The sequence below is a fragment of the Typopeltis vanoorti genome, chromosome 22 (assembly GCF_054136105.1).
Source record: "Typopeltis vanoorti isolate ZY-2024b chromosome 22, IOZ_Tvanoo_1.0, whole genome shotgun sequence".
Classification (NCBI taxonomy): domain Eukaryota; kingdom Metazoa; phylum Arthropoda; class Arachnida; order Uropygi; family Thelyphonidae; genus Typopeltis; species Typopeltis vanoorti.
Genome location: NC_143570.1, coordinates 73969310 through 73988390, shown reverse-complemented (window position 1 = coordinate 73988390; position 19081 = coordinate 73969310). Strand labels below are relative to the sequence as shown.

General features: G+C 35.8%; 1 protein-coding gene across 3 annotated transcripts in view; it reads right to left on the bottom strand.

Moving 5' to 3' along the window:
* The window catches only part of LOC150094490 (uncharacterized), a 188963-nt gene extending 178903 nt beyond the window's left edge, over positions 1 to 10060 (bottom strand). For all 3 annotated transcript variants that reach the window (XM_090412162.1, XM_090412163.1, XM_090412164.1), the window contains exon 1: positions 9662 to 10060. In XM_090412162.1, coding sequence (XP_090268288.1) covers positions 9662 to 9928 — 267 coding nt within the window. In that variant the 5' untranslated portion in view covers positions 9929 to 10060. The remainder of the gene's footprint in view (positions 1 to 9661) is intronic.
* Between the last annotated feature and the right edge of the window lie 9021 nt (positions 10061 to 19081).

Here is a 19081-nt window from a genome sequence, read left to right as displayed (position 1 = left end):
TAATAAAGTACTTCCGACCTTAAAACCGCGACTCTTTCGCGGTTTTTCAAACTGATAAAAAATCCTACTCAGAATACTGGACTTAATAGTTATTTTCGGTGTTCAATATGTTTTTACTATTAGAAGTTTTTAGGTTTTCTCTGAATAGCATATGAAATTTCATTTCCATGCATGCCTAAAAACTTCAGAGATTTTTTCATTAAAAAATCGGTGCGAATGGAAAGTGAACGACAAGAAAGCTTTCTAAAATGGGCAATGCAGTTTTCCATGCTATCAGCCAGCTGTGGATTTGTTTGACAGCTGTGCATTCATTTAGCATGACAAGCATGAGCGTATGTCTAATCTGCTTTGTTCGAAGTTAGTGATGGAGTACCAAGCGTTGATCACATCCCTTAAAAAAAAACCCTATGGCCATTTCTCCTGAAGCAAATAACAGATAAATCTCCTATTCTTCGTTTGCATCAACAAAAGCGTACGAGGGTGGTCTGAAAAGTTTCCGGCCTCGACCATAGGTGGCAGCGCTATCGGCAAGATTTTTTTTTCTAAGTTGGCACATCTGTCATAAGCATCCATGTGAAACTGCAAGTCATTCTATCAAGTAGTTTGTTTTATACAGCTGTCTGAAGCAAAAGTGTTGTCTGTATCCCTTGAAATGGATAAAATTGAGTATCGAGCGGTTATAAAAATCGTTATAAAAGAACGTTTAACGTACTTACGAGTGTCATATTCGTTCATGAAATCTTGTTTAGAGAAGGAAAATAATCTATAACTTCAATCCAATTTTGCAATCTATCAAAATGATTTCCATTTCAGCATTTTAATCGCATTCACCTGATGGAACTACCACATTGTAATTAAGGTACTTATTTCGCTTTTCCTAAACTGCTTCTTACCTTCGCGTTTTTCATCCCTTTATACAGGCAAATCGGCCAGAGAATACACATTAACAGACAAAATACAATTAGTGGGCAGTAGATGATGTAGTATATAGATGGTGGATTGTGTAGTGTGTTTGTTTAGAAAAATGTTTTCAGCGAAAAAAAAAAAAAACGAAGAAATAAGAAGAATGGTTATACCGAAATAATTTTTGCTTCTGCAAAAATACCCTTCTCCAATTATGGAACAAAAGCCTTATTCATTCCCCTCTTTATTGCGCGAGTATTCATAATTCTATGAAGTTTCCATATTGTAATAGCGCTTTTAGTTACTTTGCGTTTGCCAATCGGAACCACCGATTAAAATAGTTTTTTTCCCTCCCAATCTGCTGCAAAATGAATTCGTTATACCAGTTAGATTTGTTCAGTCCATGTCTTTGTCAGTCCATATACATATTCTTATTCTTTTCTGGATTGACGAATTTTTAATGAAATTTATCATTTTTAATAATTGTGATCCTCACTAAAATTTGCCAATTTTCATTTCTTTAGTATGTAGATTTGATCTTTAATTGCAAACCGATTAAAATAATGCAAGGGGTGCCCTCTGGTAGAAGAAAATTTCATCCAGTTTTAAATTTAAAACTTTTAATAAAAACCTGTCTTGTCATGTTATGTTTGATTGAAATTAAGATTTTAGTCACAAAATAGAACAAAAAAAGAGTTACAAATAACAATATTAAAATACGTTCAGTACATAAATCAAAGGAAACACGAAGTTCAGTTGCTATAGTAGAAAATGCAACTACGAAAGACACCTTTGTATGATCGTCTCTGTACTTATTACGTGACATCGGCAAGGAGTTCAAGAATCATCGGAGCGCAGTCCACACCACACAACCCTAGCATCTACACACTACGCCATCTACCGCCCACAAATGGTACTTTTGTCTGTTAATGTGTATAATCTCTGGTAGATTTGCCTGTATGCGGGATGAAAAACCCCAGTTTCCAGGAAAACAAAAAATCTGGCTACCAGCATATGAGATCGCCAAACTCAGTTTTCATCAAAAAATGAAAAGGAAAAAAAAAACTCATATAAAGATTCCTCTCTTTAAGACGAGAATCATCTCTGAGGTTTTTCCAGTTATAGAATCATTATCCCATCATACTTTAAATAGTCCTACAGAAGGGTTTAAATGCTCTGAGCAGTTTGAAACATTTTTTTAAAAGTTTTTAATCACTTCAGTTTTTAATATATAATACAAAAAAAACCCGGATTATTATGTTGTTTGTTTTTAATTCTATAATACTAAAAGGCAGATTTTAAAAGCGCCTCCCATTATATTGCATTGTCTTTCTTCGTTAGCAATTACTGGTAAGCTGATCGGCAGTTACTGTGCATATTGAATAAAAATTGTTATAAACTTATTTTAGGACTGTTTTAATAACTAAAATGCAATGAAAGCTGAACATGTTGGTTCCATCTCTCATTAGATTCTTGTTATTTGAAAGGTGAAGATAAAACTAAATCCTCGCAAACAAGTTACCTTTAATACATCGCCCTTCTCTCATTGCCACTCGCTCTTGACTGCTTCTTTCAGTTACGTAAACGTTATCATTCGTTTGGTGTAATAGAGAGTGCACAGCGGAGGAGGAGGAAGCGGAGCCCAAACACTCTAGTAGACTGATTTGCTCATTATTTTCAATATTCCGTAAAGTGCTGATACATTTGTCTGACGTCGTGCTGCAGGGTCAATAGGAAGTTGTTCATACCCAACTTTCTGTATGCCATGCGAGAACAAAAAGAAGTAGATCGCAGAGTGGTTTCACGGTTGGCCAAGAAAGACGAGATAAATCTAGACGATAATATATAAAAGTAAAAGAGGTCCCAATAGCGCTATCTTTCGTATCATGATGATCATGGTTGTGTGTAAACGAGATAAGTCCTTACGAAGGAGCTATTTTTCGTCATTACACACTAAACCAATATATAGAAAGGCAAATGTCAGTTTTGATCAGTTAAAACTGATTTTGCACCATAATAAATAAAATTAATAAAAATTATCTGTCTGATGCAAATCAGTAAGTGAGGAATTCTCGTCAGACTAGTTGTGTGCCGTGAGCCTACAAAAATAGAAAAATAGGAAACTCGTCATTCCTATTCTCCACCAGTTTCCATCAGTGAACATCTGTTTAATTTCGTTTACTTACTTCAAGTCAGAACTACTCAGTACACCACAACTCAATACAATTTAGAAACTATGATTTTGTGAATGCGTATGCTCCAAGTTACAGCTATTTAGTACATCACAATTGAATACGATTTAGAAACTGTACTTTTGCGCATGCGCCACCATAAGAGTGAATTATCATTTATAATACAGATGTGTTCTCACTCTTACCTCCTACCAGAAAAATGCTGTGAACCTAAACTATCTTTTTCGTCACTAAGTGCTATTAAACTATATACATTATTATAAAATATACTGTATAAATCAATAGTAAAATAATATTATCATTGTTAGTGAGCTAAGAATATATTATTATTATTATTATTAGTATTATTACGTGACACCTCCAGGGAGTTCAAGGCCTCACCACGGGAGGATTCTCTACTCCGCTGTGCTACAAACATTTCACCATCGCCGCTAATACTGAATTCTCCGACTACTCACAACACCACTATTACAATCAACGCCATCTACCGCCACCCCCCACCACCATCACCAGCAACAGTATTTTTGACTGTAAATTGCGTGTGTTCTCATGGCCGATTTGCCTGTTAGCGGAATGAAACACCCGATTTTCCGGGAGAAAAAATCCTGATACCTCCGTATCAGATAGGCTAACTCACTTTCAATTAAAAAAAAGCCCATATATAGATTCTTATATATGGAAAGATCCGGAAACCCTACTCTAGCGATCAAACAGACATTTTTTATGCCACATCAGTCCGCTAATATGCGAAGAGGTAGTCTCACCCAGGGCGACGAAATTCATTTCTCTCCTAAAGACAACGGAGAACATCTACACCGCAGTGGGATTCCAACCGACGATATACTGGTTGGAAAGTGGACAAGCTATCCACTCGGCCAACCAGGCTGCCATTATCAATCCAAATGGTGCAGTTCAACAGCCACCACATCTTTGCTTGCTTACTTGCTTTATTCGACCGATTGAAGATGATGGTAACTAATTTTAAGACCGCGCCTGTTATTTTCTTTGTCTATTTTATGATGCGCATAGAAGGAAAGTTTTTCTAATACTTATTTACTAAAAGCTTGATTAAAAAAAAGTGTAATTCGACACTTTTTTAAACCGAAGTAGATTAAAAGTGCAATCCTGCAGCGATTAACAATCATCCAACAGTTCACTCACACACATGGCATCAATTTTCCATACGTTCCCCAAACTGTCATGTGTGGGGAAAATAATAAATATACTTTTTCACAAAAAGTATTTTTCTGAAGGTAAATAAAAAATTCACAGTAATAGAAAGGAACCCAAAGTTCCATTTCAGGTAACTAATATCAAATAAGAATCCCAAAATGTATTTTTCTCTGAGTATTGATATCGATTTCTCATAAGCTAGCCTTTTGAGCAGAATTCTCCACTGAAGCCAATATTTTCCTGAATGAAAACTTTTATATCGACTGTATTTATTTGGTCGCATTTTCTTTTATCGGTGAGTTTTTGAATTACATCAGCTTATGATTTAAATAAAATTCCAAAATTTTCTTCGTTTTGTTTTCTTCTGAATATCGACAACCTTCGCAGTTCAGTCGCCTTCTGTTGTATTCTTTTGTTAAGTACCATATAATAACAAAAATAAATAAAAACCGGTCATACCTTATATTCCCTATATGGAGTACGTGAAAGTTCTTTAGCCGGTAAGTTAGTATCTTACGTGGGTTGCAGAGATTATCTTCACAGAAACTCGAATCAATCAGAAGATATCATATCCGTTGCGCAGGCATAATTCAAAACACCCTAATTTTATGTATGAACTGACTGCTCATGTTATCGCTATACTTTATAATATATACTAAAGGATTATCTGAAACACTTATGAATAAAGTATTTTATAACGACAGTGCCGCACTTATGCAGATATTGTTATATTTATTGATATATAACAATATATACACGTAGAAAAACACAACTGCATTTACCTGCTGTTGGAGTATATTGGTTACGGGATCACTTAGCCGTCAACAGTGTTTAAGTGACAGCAACATATCGTTGCTATTCTGTTGTCGCAAGATGCGTTGCAACATCTTAAACTTGTAAAAAGACCGCAAAAACTTTAGACATCTCAAAACACCTCTCTATGCAATGTCAAAGTCGCCAAAGTTGGACAACTTTCAAAGTTTACACTTGCTTTTAGCATTCGCACTCAGTTCCCACATCTGCTGTGAATTTGACAAATAAAGTGACGAGACTTATTTTATCAGTGAGCCCTTGGCGACAGTGGATCGATAATGGCGACTGTGTGATTTCGTACATGCTTGACGTCTTTTCAATAGTAAATCTGTTTTCATTGCTTTAAAGCGTCGGAAGCAGAGTTTCTATTCAGATACGTTTGGAGCGTTTGACGTAGAAATGACAAATATCATGAATGGGTAGTCGATATCAAGTTTTTAGTTAAAGAAAGGACAGATTTCGAAAAGAATCAAATGCTAAAATATGTCATGAAATAGCCGTCCAGACAATGTTTGGACGGCCACTGAGCAGAAAGTTTTTGTTATCATAGACGAGACAAACATAACCTCTCCTGGACAAAGATGTTCATTATTAATTCGGAGACTTCACTTTCCTTATTAGGAAAAGCTTTTAGCGTTTAGTACTGCGCTCAAAACAACAACAGAAACGCATACAGAAGGTGTTAACAAGATCACTCTACGAGAAAAGCCATTAGAGGAAACGCGTGTAGAATCTCGGTTCAACAAAAACAAACCTACATTCTAAATTCTCATGCATTTATGGAGGTGATCTCATTTTCATCACTTCTCAAAGACCCGCGTGAATAACTTCTTCCTTCATATTGTAACAAACACCGACTTAATCTTTCTTTTCCTTTTTTTTTCTTTTTCTTTTGGATGATTGACGATGAATGCGCGTAATCTAAATCTCTTCAACTCCGATGGTCACGATAAATGTGACAAGTGAAGACGTGGTTTGTCATGAATGTCATTAAAACTACGAGGGGAGTCCGCATTCGTTATTAATTAGAATAAAATGGCGAAAGAGGTGATTCCGGTGATTCCTTCAAAACTGAACAGAAAAACTGATAATTAATTCTTGACCACCAAAGCTTGCTTTAAAATGGGTTTCAAATATTTGAAAAGCGTCCTCTTTTTCATATTTTGCCACTTTTTCATTCGTTATCTGATTTATCCTGTTTGTATGTTCTTGATCGTTTGAAGATAAAATTAAAAGAAGTTAAAATAGTAATAATAAAAAGATAGCGCTATACAGCTTATATATATTTTTAAACCCCACTCACGAAATGTTTTGTATTATTACTCTGGGTGGGCTAAGGGTTAGGTATTGTGTTATCCATGTTCCGGAGTCAAAACATGGAAATGTTTTAAACCACTTCACAACGCCATCGCACTGGTCGAAGCAAAAGCGTGGCTATCTATAGACTGCTACACTGAAACTGATTAGAGGGAAACAAAAGATTGCTACCAAGTAGCAATATATTTTGCTATCGCGCCAATTATTTGAAATAATTTTAGTAATGCAAGTATATCTCTAATGCATTCTCTAAAAAATTACAAAAAACAATAAAAATAAGAAATAAACAGACATAAAATATACTAAGTTCTCAAGAAACATGAGGCAGTTCTGCTATAAACCAAATATTTGGTTTCAACGATTTTCACTTAGAATTCCTTTTTCAGTTTACTGACCGTCGATTATGTCAATCGACCATTCCAGAAGTTGATTATTCAATCAACTTCTGGAATGGTCATCAACATATGATTCTTGTGAGCTGCGCAGGAGCTCAATTAGTTCGAAATACTGTGGGTTCACTCTGTGCAAAACAGCCGTAGCGTGGACGCCCGAAGAGACACTGTCGAATAGGATTAACCAGGCGTTAGCAAGGTGGGGTGTCACAAATCCCAAAGATTTTAAATTGACTACAACTTTTTAACAACGCGTGGCAGTGAGTCATACCTCAGTATAGCTTCCCTCCCGTAACCAGCTACTAGACGCCATAGACGACAGGCTGTTGCGCGCAAGCAAGTTTAGTGTGTAAGGTGTTGTGGGGTCCACGAGACCCCACCTTACCAAAAGCGTGACTATATTTACTTCCGAAACATAAGTTGTTTTCATGTATATTCTACTAAAATATTATCGTTACTGCTGTGTCTTCTATATTTTTACATACCAACTATAAGCAAATACGTTTTCGTAAATATTTAGAGGGTATTTTATTATTATTTGTCATCTCCAGGGAGTCCAAACCCTCATTTAGGAAGAGCATCTACTCTAGAACTCTGTCTCCACCACTCACAATCCACCAACTGACCGCAACTATACTAACGTCATCTTTCGCCGACCACTACCACTAGTATTTCCACAAACAATCACAAACATCCATGCCTAGCGGGATTCGAACCCACAGCCTTTCGCTACCACTGGATACGCTAACCACTCGGCCAGCCAGGCTGGCTATTTTGAGAAAAATATCTTTTTTTTTACCGGATGAGTTACGAGCAGGAAGAACAGAAGTTACGTCGACTTATAGATGACGCTTTGACAGACGAGGAGCCATTTAGCGGAGATGATAGTGGTGAAATGGATTTAGAATTAGTCAGTGACCATGAGTCTGATACAGAACAAGACTGTGAGGAAGAATTCACAGATAATCCACTAATATTGATTAAAAGGATATGGATTTCTATAATACATTATTTGGATGGGTCTGTGGGACCGTACCACTTTTGTAACATTTTCCCACCTCATTAGCGCCGGGTTAACAACACCGAGGGATAGAGAAGAAGAGCTATTCGGTGCTGTTATGTTCTTCTTAAAGCAAGCTAAAGGCAGATGGGGAAATTACTTCCACTTGTGTCTGATTTTACTCTTTTGCAAAATGGCTTCATATAAATAATTTGTTAGTAATTTATTTAATTAAAATAGAATAATTCATTCAAATATATTAATTATGCTGTTCTTTCTCTTTCTTCACTAAGAAACGGCCATAAAAATGAAGGGTTTTGAAGAGGGGGGGTAGCAATTTTTTGTATGTTATCGAATTTTTCATATCACAGCTGTTATAGCATTTTTTTAATTTCTTATGTTTTATGAAGAACATTTGTTCTAAAAGCATTGCCTACTTTAATAATAGCTGAACATATATCCATAATCCTTACCACAAATGTAACGTTTAGTTTGACGCTGTAGCAAAACTGGAAAGTGTACAGTACACCACATTGACCTATAAGAGGAAGCGTTTTAGCTGCAGCTGTTTTTCTGTTACTTCCTATCATTTTCTGATGGTGACTGCGCTGGCATTTTCTTACATTCGACATTCAGAAATCTAGTTAGTTTTAATAATGGAATGGATTTTCCATATCTGACCTTCACTATTCCCCCCCCCCCCTTAAGTGATCAGATTATCCTCTGAAGGGCATGCTCGAAGGTGTCGAGACTTCAGGCGCTGAAAGTGCCTTTGGTATTCGTTTACAGAACTAAGCATGCATTTTTGTTATTTGATATAGTATTTTTAAAACATAAATTTTCCTGTGAGTATTTTGGAAAAGTTATGTTTTAGTTTTAGACCTGATGGTGATTTTTTTTATTTATTTACGTTTTATATTTCATATAGACAATGTTTTGAAGTCTATTTTTTATTTTATTTTTTATTTATTTTTTGTTTGTTTCTTTTAGAACGGAAATGTACCAACGTGAGAATTTAGGGAATGTACGAAATCTTCATATCTTGCAATATAATTAATTAGCGGTGATGTTCCTGCAGAAATGCAACTACCTGCGGTGTATGTGTTGTTCTATAGAATAGCCGTTCTTAAACTGTGGGTCGGGTAAAAGATTCTGGGGATCGAAGCAAACATTGGTAAACGTGAGTAAATGAAATTATTACATTATAGTACTGTTGAAGTCAGTGTATACTACAACCTCTTATCTTACAGCTCTGTATCCTATATTCAGTAAATGTCGTCAAAAAACAATTACATGATATTAGAGTATCAAAAAAACCTAACTTATCCAGTACTACTAGGGGTCTCTAGTAATTTCGAAATGAAAAAGGAGCTGCGGATATATTAAAAAAAGCTTGAGAATCTGTACTTTAGAGCACCTTTGCGAATAAAAGTTTGTAAACCACGGTACGTGTAACCATATTTTTGTATTTTAAGACACGAGAAATTGCAAAATATAAGATATTTTTCCCTACGAACACCACTCGCTGGTACAAAAAAATTTATCCTGCTTTTTATAAGTTAAAAAAAAGCATTCCGATCATTTCATAGACCGAAAGTTTGGATTTTAAGCAAAAAAAAAAAAAATGTTAGCTGCTCGATTTCGCTTATTTCAATCAGCTCTCAGTACATTTTTCCTAAATATCTTTAACGTTCACCGTCTCGTATTCTTAGATCTGAGGGGAAAAATGTTGGTGAAATTAATAATTAATTTCGAGGTAATCTGCCAAATTCGTCATATATACTAGCACTAATTAGTTGTTTTTTTTAACGATTTTTATCTTATTATTTTTAACTTATTACTTTCCATGTTAGAAACAAACAATTACTTACATTTGATTTGTTTAAGATAACTTCAAACGACTGGTTTGGATATCTCCAAAGAAACTGTCCGCTGTCCTCTTGATGAAGTGAGCATTTATCGTTCATGTCAGGTGGAGTAGATTGGTAGAGGGTATGCTCCAGTTTAGAGTGGTTCTGCACATGGTTATCTTGATCTTGGACCGGAACCATAGAAGCCCTCAATCCAACTGCCACTAAGAAAAGTAAAGTCGTCCGCAAGCCGGCCAACCGAAAGTAGTGGTACGAGGCTGATGGCATGTTAACGAAAACAGTGATTCAGCTATGTACAGAAACACAAGTTTAAAACCACGCTAACTCTGAGAACCGGGTGATCATTATTGGCCAGGAGTAGTTAAAGAGAGATATTCAAGCTTAACAAAACAAATGAAATCCAACATAACTGTCAGCAAGAGATGTGTAGCCACTGAAACGCAAGCAAACTTGGCACCACGAAGTACACGATGAGTAAACATTGGGCGAGAAAACCGAAGGAGCAGGATGTACTCAGCACGCGAGACTGTTCTTACGAAATCTTCCGCTGATCTGAAACGAGGCTAGCAGCGTGCGCAGTCCTATGGCAACTAGAGGTACGCCCTTTAACTGCACTAGTGTCGGGTAGTCCACAGTGTGAAGAAGGGATCGATGGCGAGAATAGAAAGTTTCCCTCCTAGATGGAGCGGGCGTCACTTCCAAACAGAAATGCGTTTTTTGATGTTTAATGCCCGCCATAGCCCATAAAGGAAAAGTCAAACTCCTTTCAACGAAGGAACATAAATGCCATATATAATAAGATAAAAGAAAAGAAATAATGTAACTTTAATTATTTTGACAAAATGTCTTTTAACTCTTTAGAGCCTTCCCCAACCCAATAATTAATGAAAGAAGCTGAACTTTAGTTTACAATCGGATTCTCTTGTTATGTTGAGCCCTGAATATTTCTCTCTTTATACGACCATAATGATCGAATAATTCCTAGAATTAGAGTGATTAAAAATGAATCGTGTTTCTATTGATCCTTTATTCTTCAGTTGCTTTTCGAGAAATGCTTCTATTATATGAAATGCATTTCTAGTCGGTTTTTTTTTTCTTTCTAGTCTACGTAACACTTTTATTTCAACATGAAAGTGTTAAGTAGTCCACGATGAAATGTTTATTACGTTTCAAAACTAAATCCGAAACGTATGCATAACAGCATGTCCTGAAAGAGTTCATAATTTTTTACTCCGAACGCCAGTGAATGTTTTCTTTCATTTTATATACTCAAGAAAATAAGATAACTATGATTATCAAACGTAATTATTAAAATTTGTGAAATTTAAACGGGATATATAATTCTGATTGTTCAAAATAAGAGATACTAAGTAAGTGCAATAGTTACAAACTACAAATAACCCGGTGCCCGGTACCAACAGCAATGCCTTTTAGGTAAAAGCTCGCGTTTTGAATTCCCATCTAAGATGGGAGAAACTTTCATGATATCTTTTTAGCTCAAGGTGAGATATCTGGACTATGGAAGCGGAAGGATTTCCTTTTCATTTTTAACCGAAAAGCTAACATAAAATTTACGTACTTATCATAGCATAAATTAAAGAATGCTAGTGACTTAACCATGAGTTAAGTCACAAGTATGAGTTAACTAAGGCCTAACACATCAATAAAAGCGAAGTAAATACATTGCGTATGAACCATCCAATACCATCGCGTTCACACACACACACACACACACACACACACACACACACACACACACACACACACACACACACACACACAATATCAGATGGTGAATCAAAACAAACTCCTGTGCAGTCACTCATAAATGATGTGTGACGTATTTTTCGAGATTTTTGAATCCTAATCAGCTCTGTGCCACAAAGTGATTAGGACACAGTGTCACTTTAAAGAGAGAGAGAAAAGAAAATTAGTTAAATATATATGACATTTCGGATTTAGTTTTGAAAAGTAATAAACATTTCATCGGGGTCTATAACACTTTTATATCGAAACCCTGGCGCCTACGGCGCCCAACCCCCCGAGTTCCGGGCTGGTAGGCCGGTTCTCCTTGAATTCTGATGACGCGAATTTTGAAGACTTGACACTCGGGGGGGGGGGCTACCTTCGCTTGTCATTTCTGGTTTATTTCAAGTTTATAATTTTAAAAAGATATAAGAATTTGGAATTCTAACACTATTACATTAAAGTTTGATACATTCAAAAAAGAATGATACCAAACATACATATGTAGGATTTAAAATAGGCCCGATTTAAAACGTGACATAAAAACGTTTCAAATCTCGGCTCATCTTTTTATATATATAGAATGGATAATGTAAAACGTTTATTTATTTATTTATCGTATGCCATATACACGTGGTTAAAAGGGAATAAAATAAAATACATATGGATAAGATACAAATATACAAAATTAAAATATAAAGTAAAACATAGACAAACAGATAAAATACAGATTTTATTATGACAAGCATCAAACAAAAATTTACTCATATTTTTACATTTAGATTTTTAATCCAATTGATCGTCTCTGGAAGAGGTCAAAAATGTCCTTTAGTTCAGTTAACTTGGATATGCCGTTAACTCACATTCCTGAACTATATGACGGATGGTTTGGGTCTCAGCTCTACAAGGGCAATGGGGATTCGGTATCTTTCCCCACTTTGATAATAAGTCTTCGCATACATCGTGATCTGTACAGATCCTGTTAGCATTCTTTCATAGATTCCTGGGCAGGTCAAATTCCGATGGTTTTTGAAGAATGTTTATGTATCTACGGACTTCAGGTGATACTGCTTGAGTCAGTGGCGCACTCAGGATTTAATCTTGGAGAGGGCCGAGCGCTCAGGATTTAACCTTTGGGGGGGGGGGGGCGAGTTGAGTAGACGTTTTGCGAATACACACTACACATCGCATGCGACCTATAACTGAGCATCTGCAGTGATCGCTAATTCATAAGTAGTACACAACATAAATTTAAAAAAAATGAATATTAATTAGGAAAAGATTTTTGGAAATTTTTCTAGTGTTTTTTCCTTTCTTTGGGGGGTGCCCTGTCCCCCCCCCCCTCTGGGTACGCCACTGGCTTGAGTCCACAGTGCATCCCACTTATTCATCAAGCTGACATTCTGACCGAGAAGATTAGAAGCCGTCTTAATGGCAGGTCTTCTGGATTTTAATCTATCAGATAAAGCATCTGGAATGAACTCATGTATTGGGAAGTTTTGGTTATTTAAGATTCTATTAAATTCACGAAGCAAAGCTTCCTGTCGTCGCAACTCTGGAGGAGAAATATGGCTCAGAATGGGGAGCCATTGTAAGGGTGTGCTTCTGATAAAGCCCGTTATTATGCGCATAGTGAAATTAAGTTGAACATCTAATTTGTTGACATGGTGGCTATTAAGCCAAACAGGGGCACCATACTCTGCTGCACTGTAAACTAGTCCCAAAGCGGCGCACCGTAGAGTTGTGGCGCTTAAGCCCCAGTAGTGCCGCAGTGCTTCTGAACTATATTATTTCTAGTACGTACTTTAGCAGCGATATTAATCATATGATAGAGTTCTATCCCTCTATTCGGTTTACATCATTTCAACATAAAAGTGTTATAGTCTCCGATGAAATGTTTATTACGTTTCAATTTTTTTTTTTTAAATTTACTATAAATTGATTTTATGTGCTTGTAATAACTTACTTAAGTGCTATAATTTTTAAACTTAATATAAATGGATTTTCTTTGTATTCAGTGATGCTTTTGGATTTGTAATAGTTCTAAAGGTTTGATCATATTAAATTGCAATGTTTTTAATGAAAAAAAAATAAAATCAAAATTTTCTCAGAAAATATTTTCACTTTGAGATGTTGCGTTATCTTGATATACACCCTTTCTTTCTTCAGCCATTCAAAGAATGATATAATTTCTCAAACCTTCCTTCCTTCCCTCAAAAAAAAACATTCAAATTTTGTAGAATACTAACAATATTCTACAAAATATCCCATTCGTTATAAAATTACCAGTCCAAAGACTGCGTCTTTTATTTTATTTATTTATTTTTTGTCTGGTATAGTATTCAGAATAGAACCAAATGATACACACACACATACACATATATATTTTGGCCCTTAGGCTCTAAGAGCCAATCGACCTATATAATTGTAAACTTTGTAAACTTGTTAAACTCGTAACAATTGTAAACTTGTTAGGAGGGTGGAAAAAAAAGTATTAACGCCATTGAAAATATTCCTTTTGCAAAGGCTCTCAAATCAATTGTTTTAACAGTTTTTCCCACTTTCATCAAATAAAACAAAAATATGATGAATAATCTTAAAATGCTACAATGCAGCTAAACCATCCAGAGGTTCTGAGTTATTATATCCTGTAAAACGAACTGATATATATCAATAATAATAAATAAAATACCAAAGATATTTCAAGAACACAAGACAAAAAATAAAATGCTATCAACTTTTGATAAGACGGGGCACGTCTCACCAAATTACATCTATTTTTCATATCATTATTCAAAGTTGGTAAGAGATCTATATCAATAGCAGACAGAACCAATATTAAATGTTGATTGTGTGTATGTTGGCTTAGCCGAAGAACAGTTAGGAACGTTAAATTTCAACTTGTTCTGGTTTAAATAGTAAGAGCATTTTCTACGTGAAACAATATAAGTTGATTCAATGTTTTAGAAACCTCAATACGAACGACCTTTCGAGTATGGAAATCGATGCATTGTTAACACTTCAATTGTATTCAGTGGAATATTTTAATATATTCCACTGAAACTGTTTTACGCCTCTATTAAAAAAAAAGGCCTTGTTTTTTTAAAGAAATGAGCGATGTTCCTCATTACAGTTCTGGAAATCTTATTAGTTACTTAGTTATACGAAGGTTGCATATATTGCTTTATGATTTAATCAATGGAATCAAACACAATACTTAAAATAAATAAGTACTTTATATAATCTGTATTTCGCCTCATATACAAACTGAAGTGTTTACAAGATAGTATTCAAATTGTGAGTACAAAAGCACATTAAAAGAAAGGAGCAAGGATGTGAAGTATCCAAGCTAGTCTTCTAGTAATCATTTAAATTGTGTAGTCAAGAGCAGTTTTCTTTTGGGGGGTGAGGGGTGGAACGGTCTCCCAGATCTTTCGCAGTTTCTTGTAAACCTAGTTTATATGTCTTACAACCGAATTTAATTAAATCAGGTATATCCTACAAAACATGCTGATTTTCTCCTTCACGCTGTGGGAAGGGTTTGCCTACTTTCCTATATTAATTCAACCTATGATGTTCTAGACTTTTTTTTTCCCTGCAAAACTTTCAGATATCTACAATAAGACAACAACTTCTACAAATAAGCGGTGGATCGATCCTGTAACTCATGCTGCAGCTGAGAACGAATAAATTCTGTCAGAAGACAGGAAAGAGAAGTTATTTTAAATATTCATTTAAACCACATTTCAAGGTTTAAATGCGCGTGTGGGTGTGTATGTGTGTGCTATTTTTCCTAGACTGTATCATTTAGTAATGAAACTAATTTAACTTAAGTGTGATCAAATTTCTTTTGAAGGATAGTGTTGTTGTGGCACACAACTACAGCATCGTGTGTTAGTGTTTTTAGGTGCGATATTTTTGTACAGGATAATGATGCGAAGTAGTAATCAGGTATCTGTGTGTGTGGCAGATAGATATCAAATAAATAAATAATATATATTGCATTGTCTTGCTGAAAGGGGCAATGGTCAGTTCTGTAAAAACGTCCCAAAGTATTACCTTGTCCAGAATGTTCACATACCTCCCGGAGTTCGCTTATCGAACCACAAAGAGGTTCGAGGCCAAAAAAGGAAAAACAGAACCATATCATCACACTGACAACTCCGAATTTCATAGTTGGTGTTACTCAGTCTGATAAGAGACATCACTAAGTATCCCCCCCCCACACACACACACTCACAACCATCTGAAACCATCTGCTCGGAGAGAGTATAGCGTGATTCGTCGCTCCATAACACACCTTTCCAAGCTTGCACGTCCCACTGTACGTGTTGTTTGCACTACTGAAGATGACGCTGAATGTTGGTTCGGGTAATGTTGGGCTTGCATACTGCGGTCCAACCATGGAAACTCACGTTATGAGCCTCAGTTCTGAATGTTTTTATGCAGATTCGTGTTCCAGTCGATGCCCGGAATTCATCTTATCGGCCAATGAATGGCGGTTTTTACATATTATTCTTCGTGCACCCTACGGTCACGTTCGGTGAGTGTGATGAGTCGTCTACTGCGGGTAGCACTTACAGTTGACTCCCTGCGCTTCCATCTCAGTATGGTATCACTGATTGTTGACAAATTTGGGATGGTCAAATTTGCCAACAATTTACCGAATAGATAGGTCTGCAACATGGCATCCTATCACAACGCCTCTTTCAAATCCCATCAGTTCCCATCTCGCAGCCATTTCGTGTTCTCCATGATATAGATACCATGTGGAGTGTGTTGTGTTTCTAAATTACGGATTTAAAACCGTTAGTTCATCTGGGAAAGAAAATCCTACTTACCTGCATCAAACATCGTTCATCTCAAGAATATGCTAAGAAAAGAAGCCTAAAAAGAAGTCCTTTAGGTGGTAAGAGGGTCTAAGAAAGGTTTTTCTTTCCCTCTCTAGTATTAGAAAAGAATACTCATCCGATGCGCATTTTCAGGAATTTTGAAATTGGTCTCTAAGATATCACAAAAATATTCGTTTATTTAAGTGGTATATATATACATACACTCTCTGTCCAAAAAGAAACCGAAATTTTCGAAAATAGTGGCGCCACCTGTTGTGCCTTTTTGTTGTAGAAAGCGGCAACCTTCATTAGTGTTGTGTCAACTGTTTATGACATTTGTTTCATTAGAAGCCGAGTTACAGTGCCAAGAGTGACAGTGTGTTTTGACGAACGCTCGGAAAATGAGTTTCAAACTTTTGTGTTAAACTTGGTAAACGTTTTACCGAAATGCATCAAATGCTTCAAAAAGCATACCGTGATGAATGCTTATCCCGTACTCAAGTTTACGAGTGGTTTAAGCGATTTCAAAGACGCTTGAGGACAACGAAAAGCAGGGCCTTCCAAAAACTGGACTGAGCGAAGTTAACATCCAAAACGTGCGTGATTTCATCAAAGAAAACTCGAAATCATACGTGAGATTGATTGAAGATGAATTGGGGATTCCAAAATCAACCGTGCACAACATTTTATCCGAGAGTTTGGGCCTTCGTAAATTGAATTCGCGATTTGTTCCCCACAAGTTGACCGACTGCCAAAAAATGTATCGAATTGAACACTGCAAGGACCGCATTAACACTGCTCATAAGGAGATTCAAACTTCCTTGAAACGATCATTACTGGTGACGAAACGTGGTGGTCTCCACTCAGATTGCTGAGTGGAGACCACCAGAAGAGGGATATCCGAAAAAAAGTCGCTTGGAGAAGTAAAGACAATGCTGATTTGTTTCTACGATTTCAAGGGCATTATCCAAAAAGAATTCGTTCCGCCTGGCCAAACGGTCAATGGTGAGTTTTATCTCGAAGTTTTGAAGCGATTGATAGCGAGAATTCGTCGCGTATGGCATGAATATCGTGACGACCGACCCTTAGTCAAAACATACTGTCACTCTTGGCACTATAACTCGGCTTCTAATGAAAAATGTCATAAACAGTTGACACAACACTAACGAAGGTTGCTGCTTTCGACAACAAAAAGATACAACAGATGGCGTTACTAGTTTCTTCTATTTTCGAAAAGTTCGATTTCTTTTTGGACAGAGGGTGTATATGCAGTGAAGCAAGGGTTAAAAATAAAAAAATAATAATAATTTTATTTGAATGCGGATTTTAATTAATTATTTATTTATTAATTGAAATTTTATCTTAACTTGCACGAAAATATTGGAGAAATGGTTTGTTTCAGAGATTTTTTTTGCAGTGCATTTTTATTTTTATTTTTTAGATATATTTTGCATTTTCTTTGAGTTGTATACGTTTTTCAATTTGTTTTAGAATGTTAATCTTCAATAATTATTTTGCAAGTGTTAGTATATTTAACGATGACTAGAATTGTAATGCGCTTCATGACTTTTTACTATGACAATCGGTTTTGTTAATTGTTACAGTAATATCAGCTTTATTATTATTATTATTATTATTATTATTATTATTATATCAGGGCACTGTGTAGGCATACGAACGGACACACGGTGATATTGCTGCTCTCATTTTAATAGTTTTAAAGTGATTCTAACTCCTGTTTTTAATTTGAAATTTGAAAATTTGTAATTCTACTTGTCACACCGAAGACAGTAATATTAAATTCATCGAAATCGGCTAAGAAGAATCCCAATTTCGAGTGCTGAAAATTGAATAGAGTGGATCATGGTCAACAACGAACGAAGCACAAAGGACGTCGCCATCTTTATAGTCACACTACAGCTCCTCAAGGGAAGAAAGATGAGTTATGAAGTGCATCAAATGCCTGAAGGAATTATCACTAGGTGGAAATCATAAGAAAGTAAAGTGAAACAACATGTTTCACTTTACATTCTTACATTTTATCCTGTAAAACAACATTTACAGGAACATGTAAAGTGAAACAACCTGGCAAAGTAAATCCAATGCAAAACGCGAGGAATGGAAGTGTCTATACTGCAGGGGAGAACAAAGAAACGATGCCACACATGGCGCAGCCTATTATACCGGAGGCAGAATCAGATGAAGAACTGAATAGACAAAAAAATACTGGTGAGTCTTATAATTTGAATTCTTTAAATACACTAATAGAAAACGGTTTAGAGACTATAAAAGCCAACTTAGTAGATATTGTCCAAGAACTCTTTGATAAACAGAACGAACAAATAACAAAAAAATCTAGCGAATATGAGAATTTTGTTAAACATATTAATTTAGCAGTGGAAAATGTTTACAAACGGTAAAAGACATCAAAATTAACGTACTAACTGACAGATAACATAATTTGATGAAAGAGGCATCCGAACTTTGGCAAGAACTTAATTCCCTAAAACTAGAATATGAACTTTTAAATCAGCAACAATATAAAGAAGATCTTCTCACAAACGGTCTTCCTGAAACTGCACCTATTGAAAACCTCAGAGTAGTTTTAAAATTAAAATTAGGCCATGCAATTTACCCCCTCTCCCCCCTCCTACAGCATAACGGCACTCAGACCGTAAATTGGATTCCCAGGAAGAACAAAAAAACAAGGCTTGCGATGACTCGCACCAGTCATAGTTCGTCTTACAAGGAAGTCCATAAGAGACAATCTCATAAAAGCCAGCAGACTGAAGAAAACAGTTGTCAAGGGCTTGAATGCATTGCAAGACATCTTACTACACCA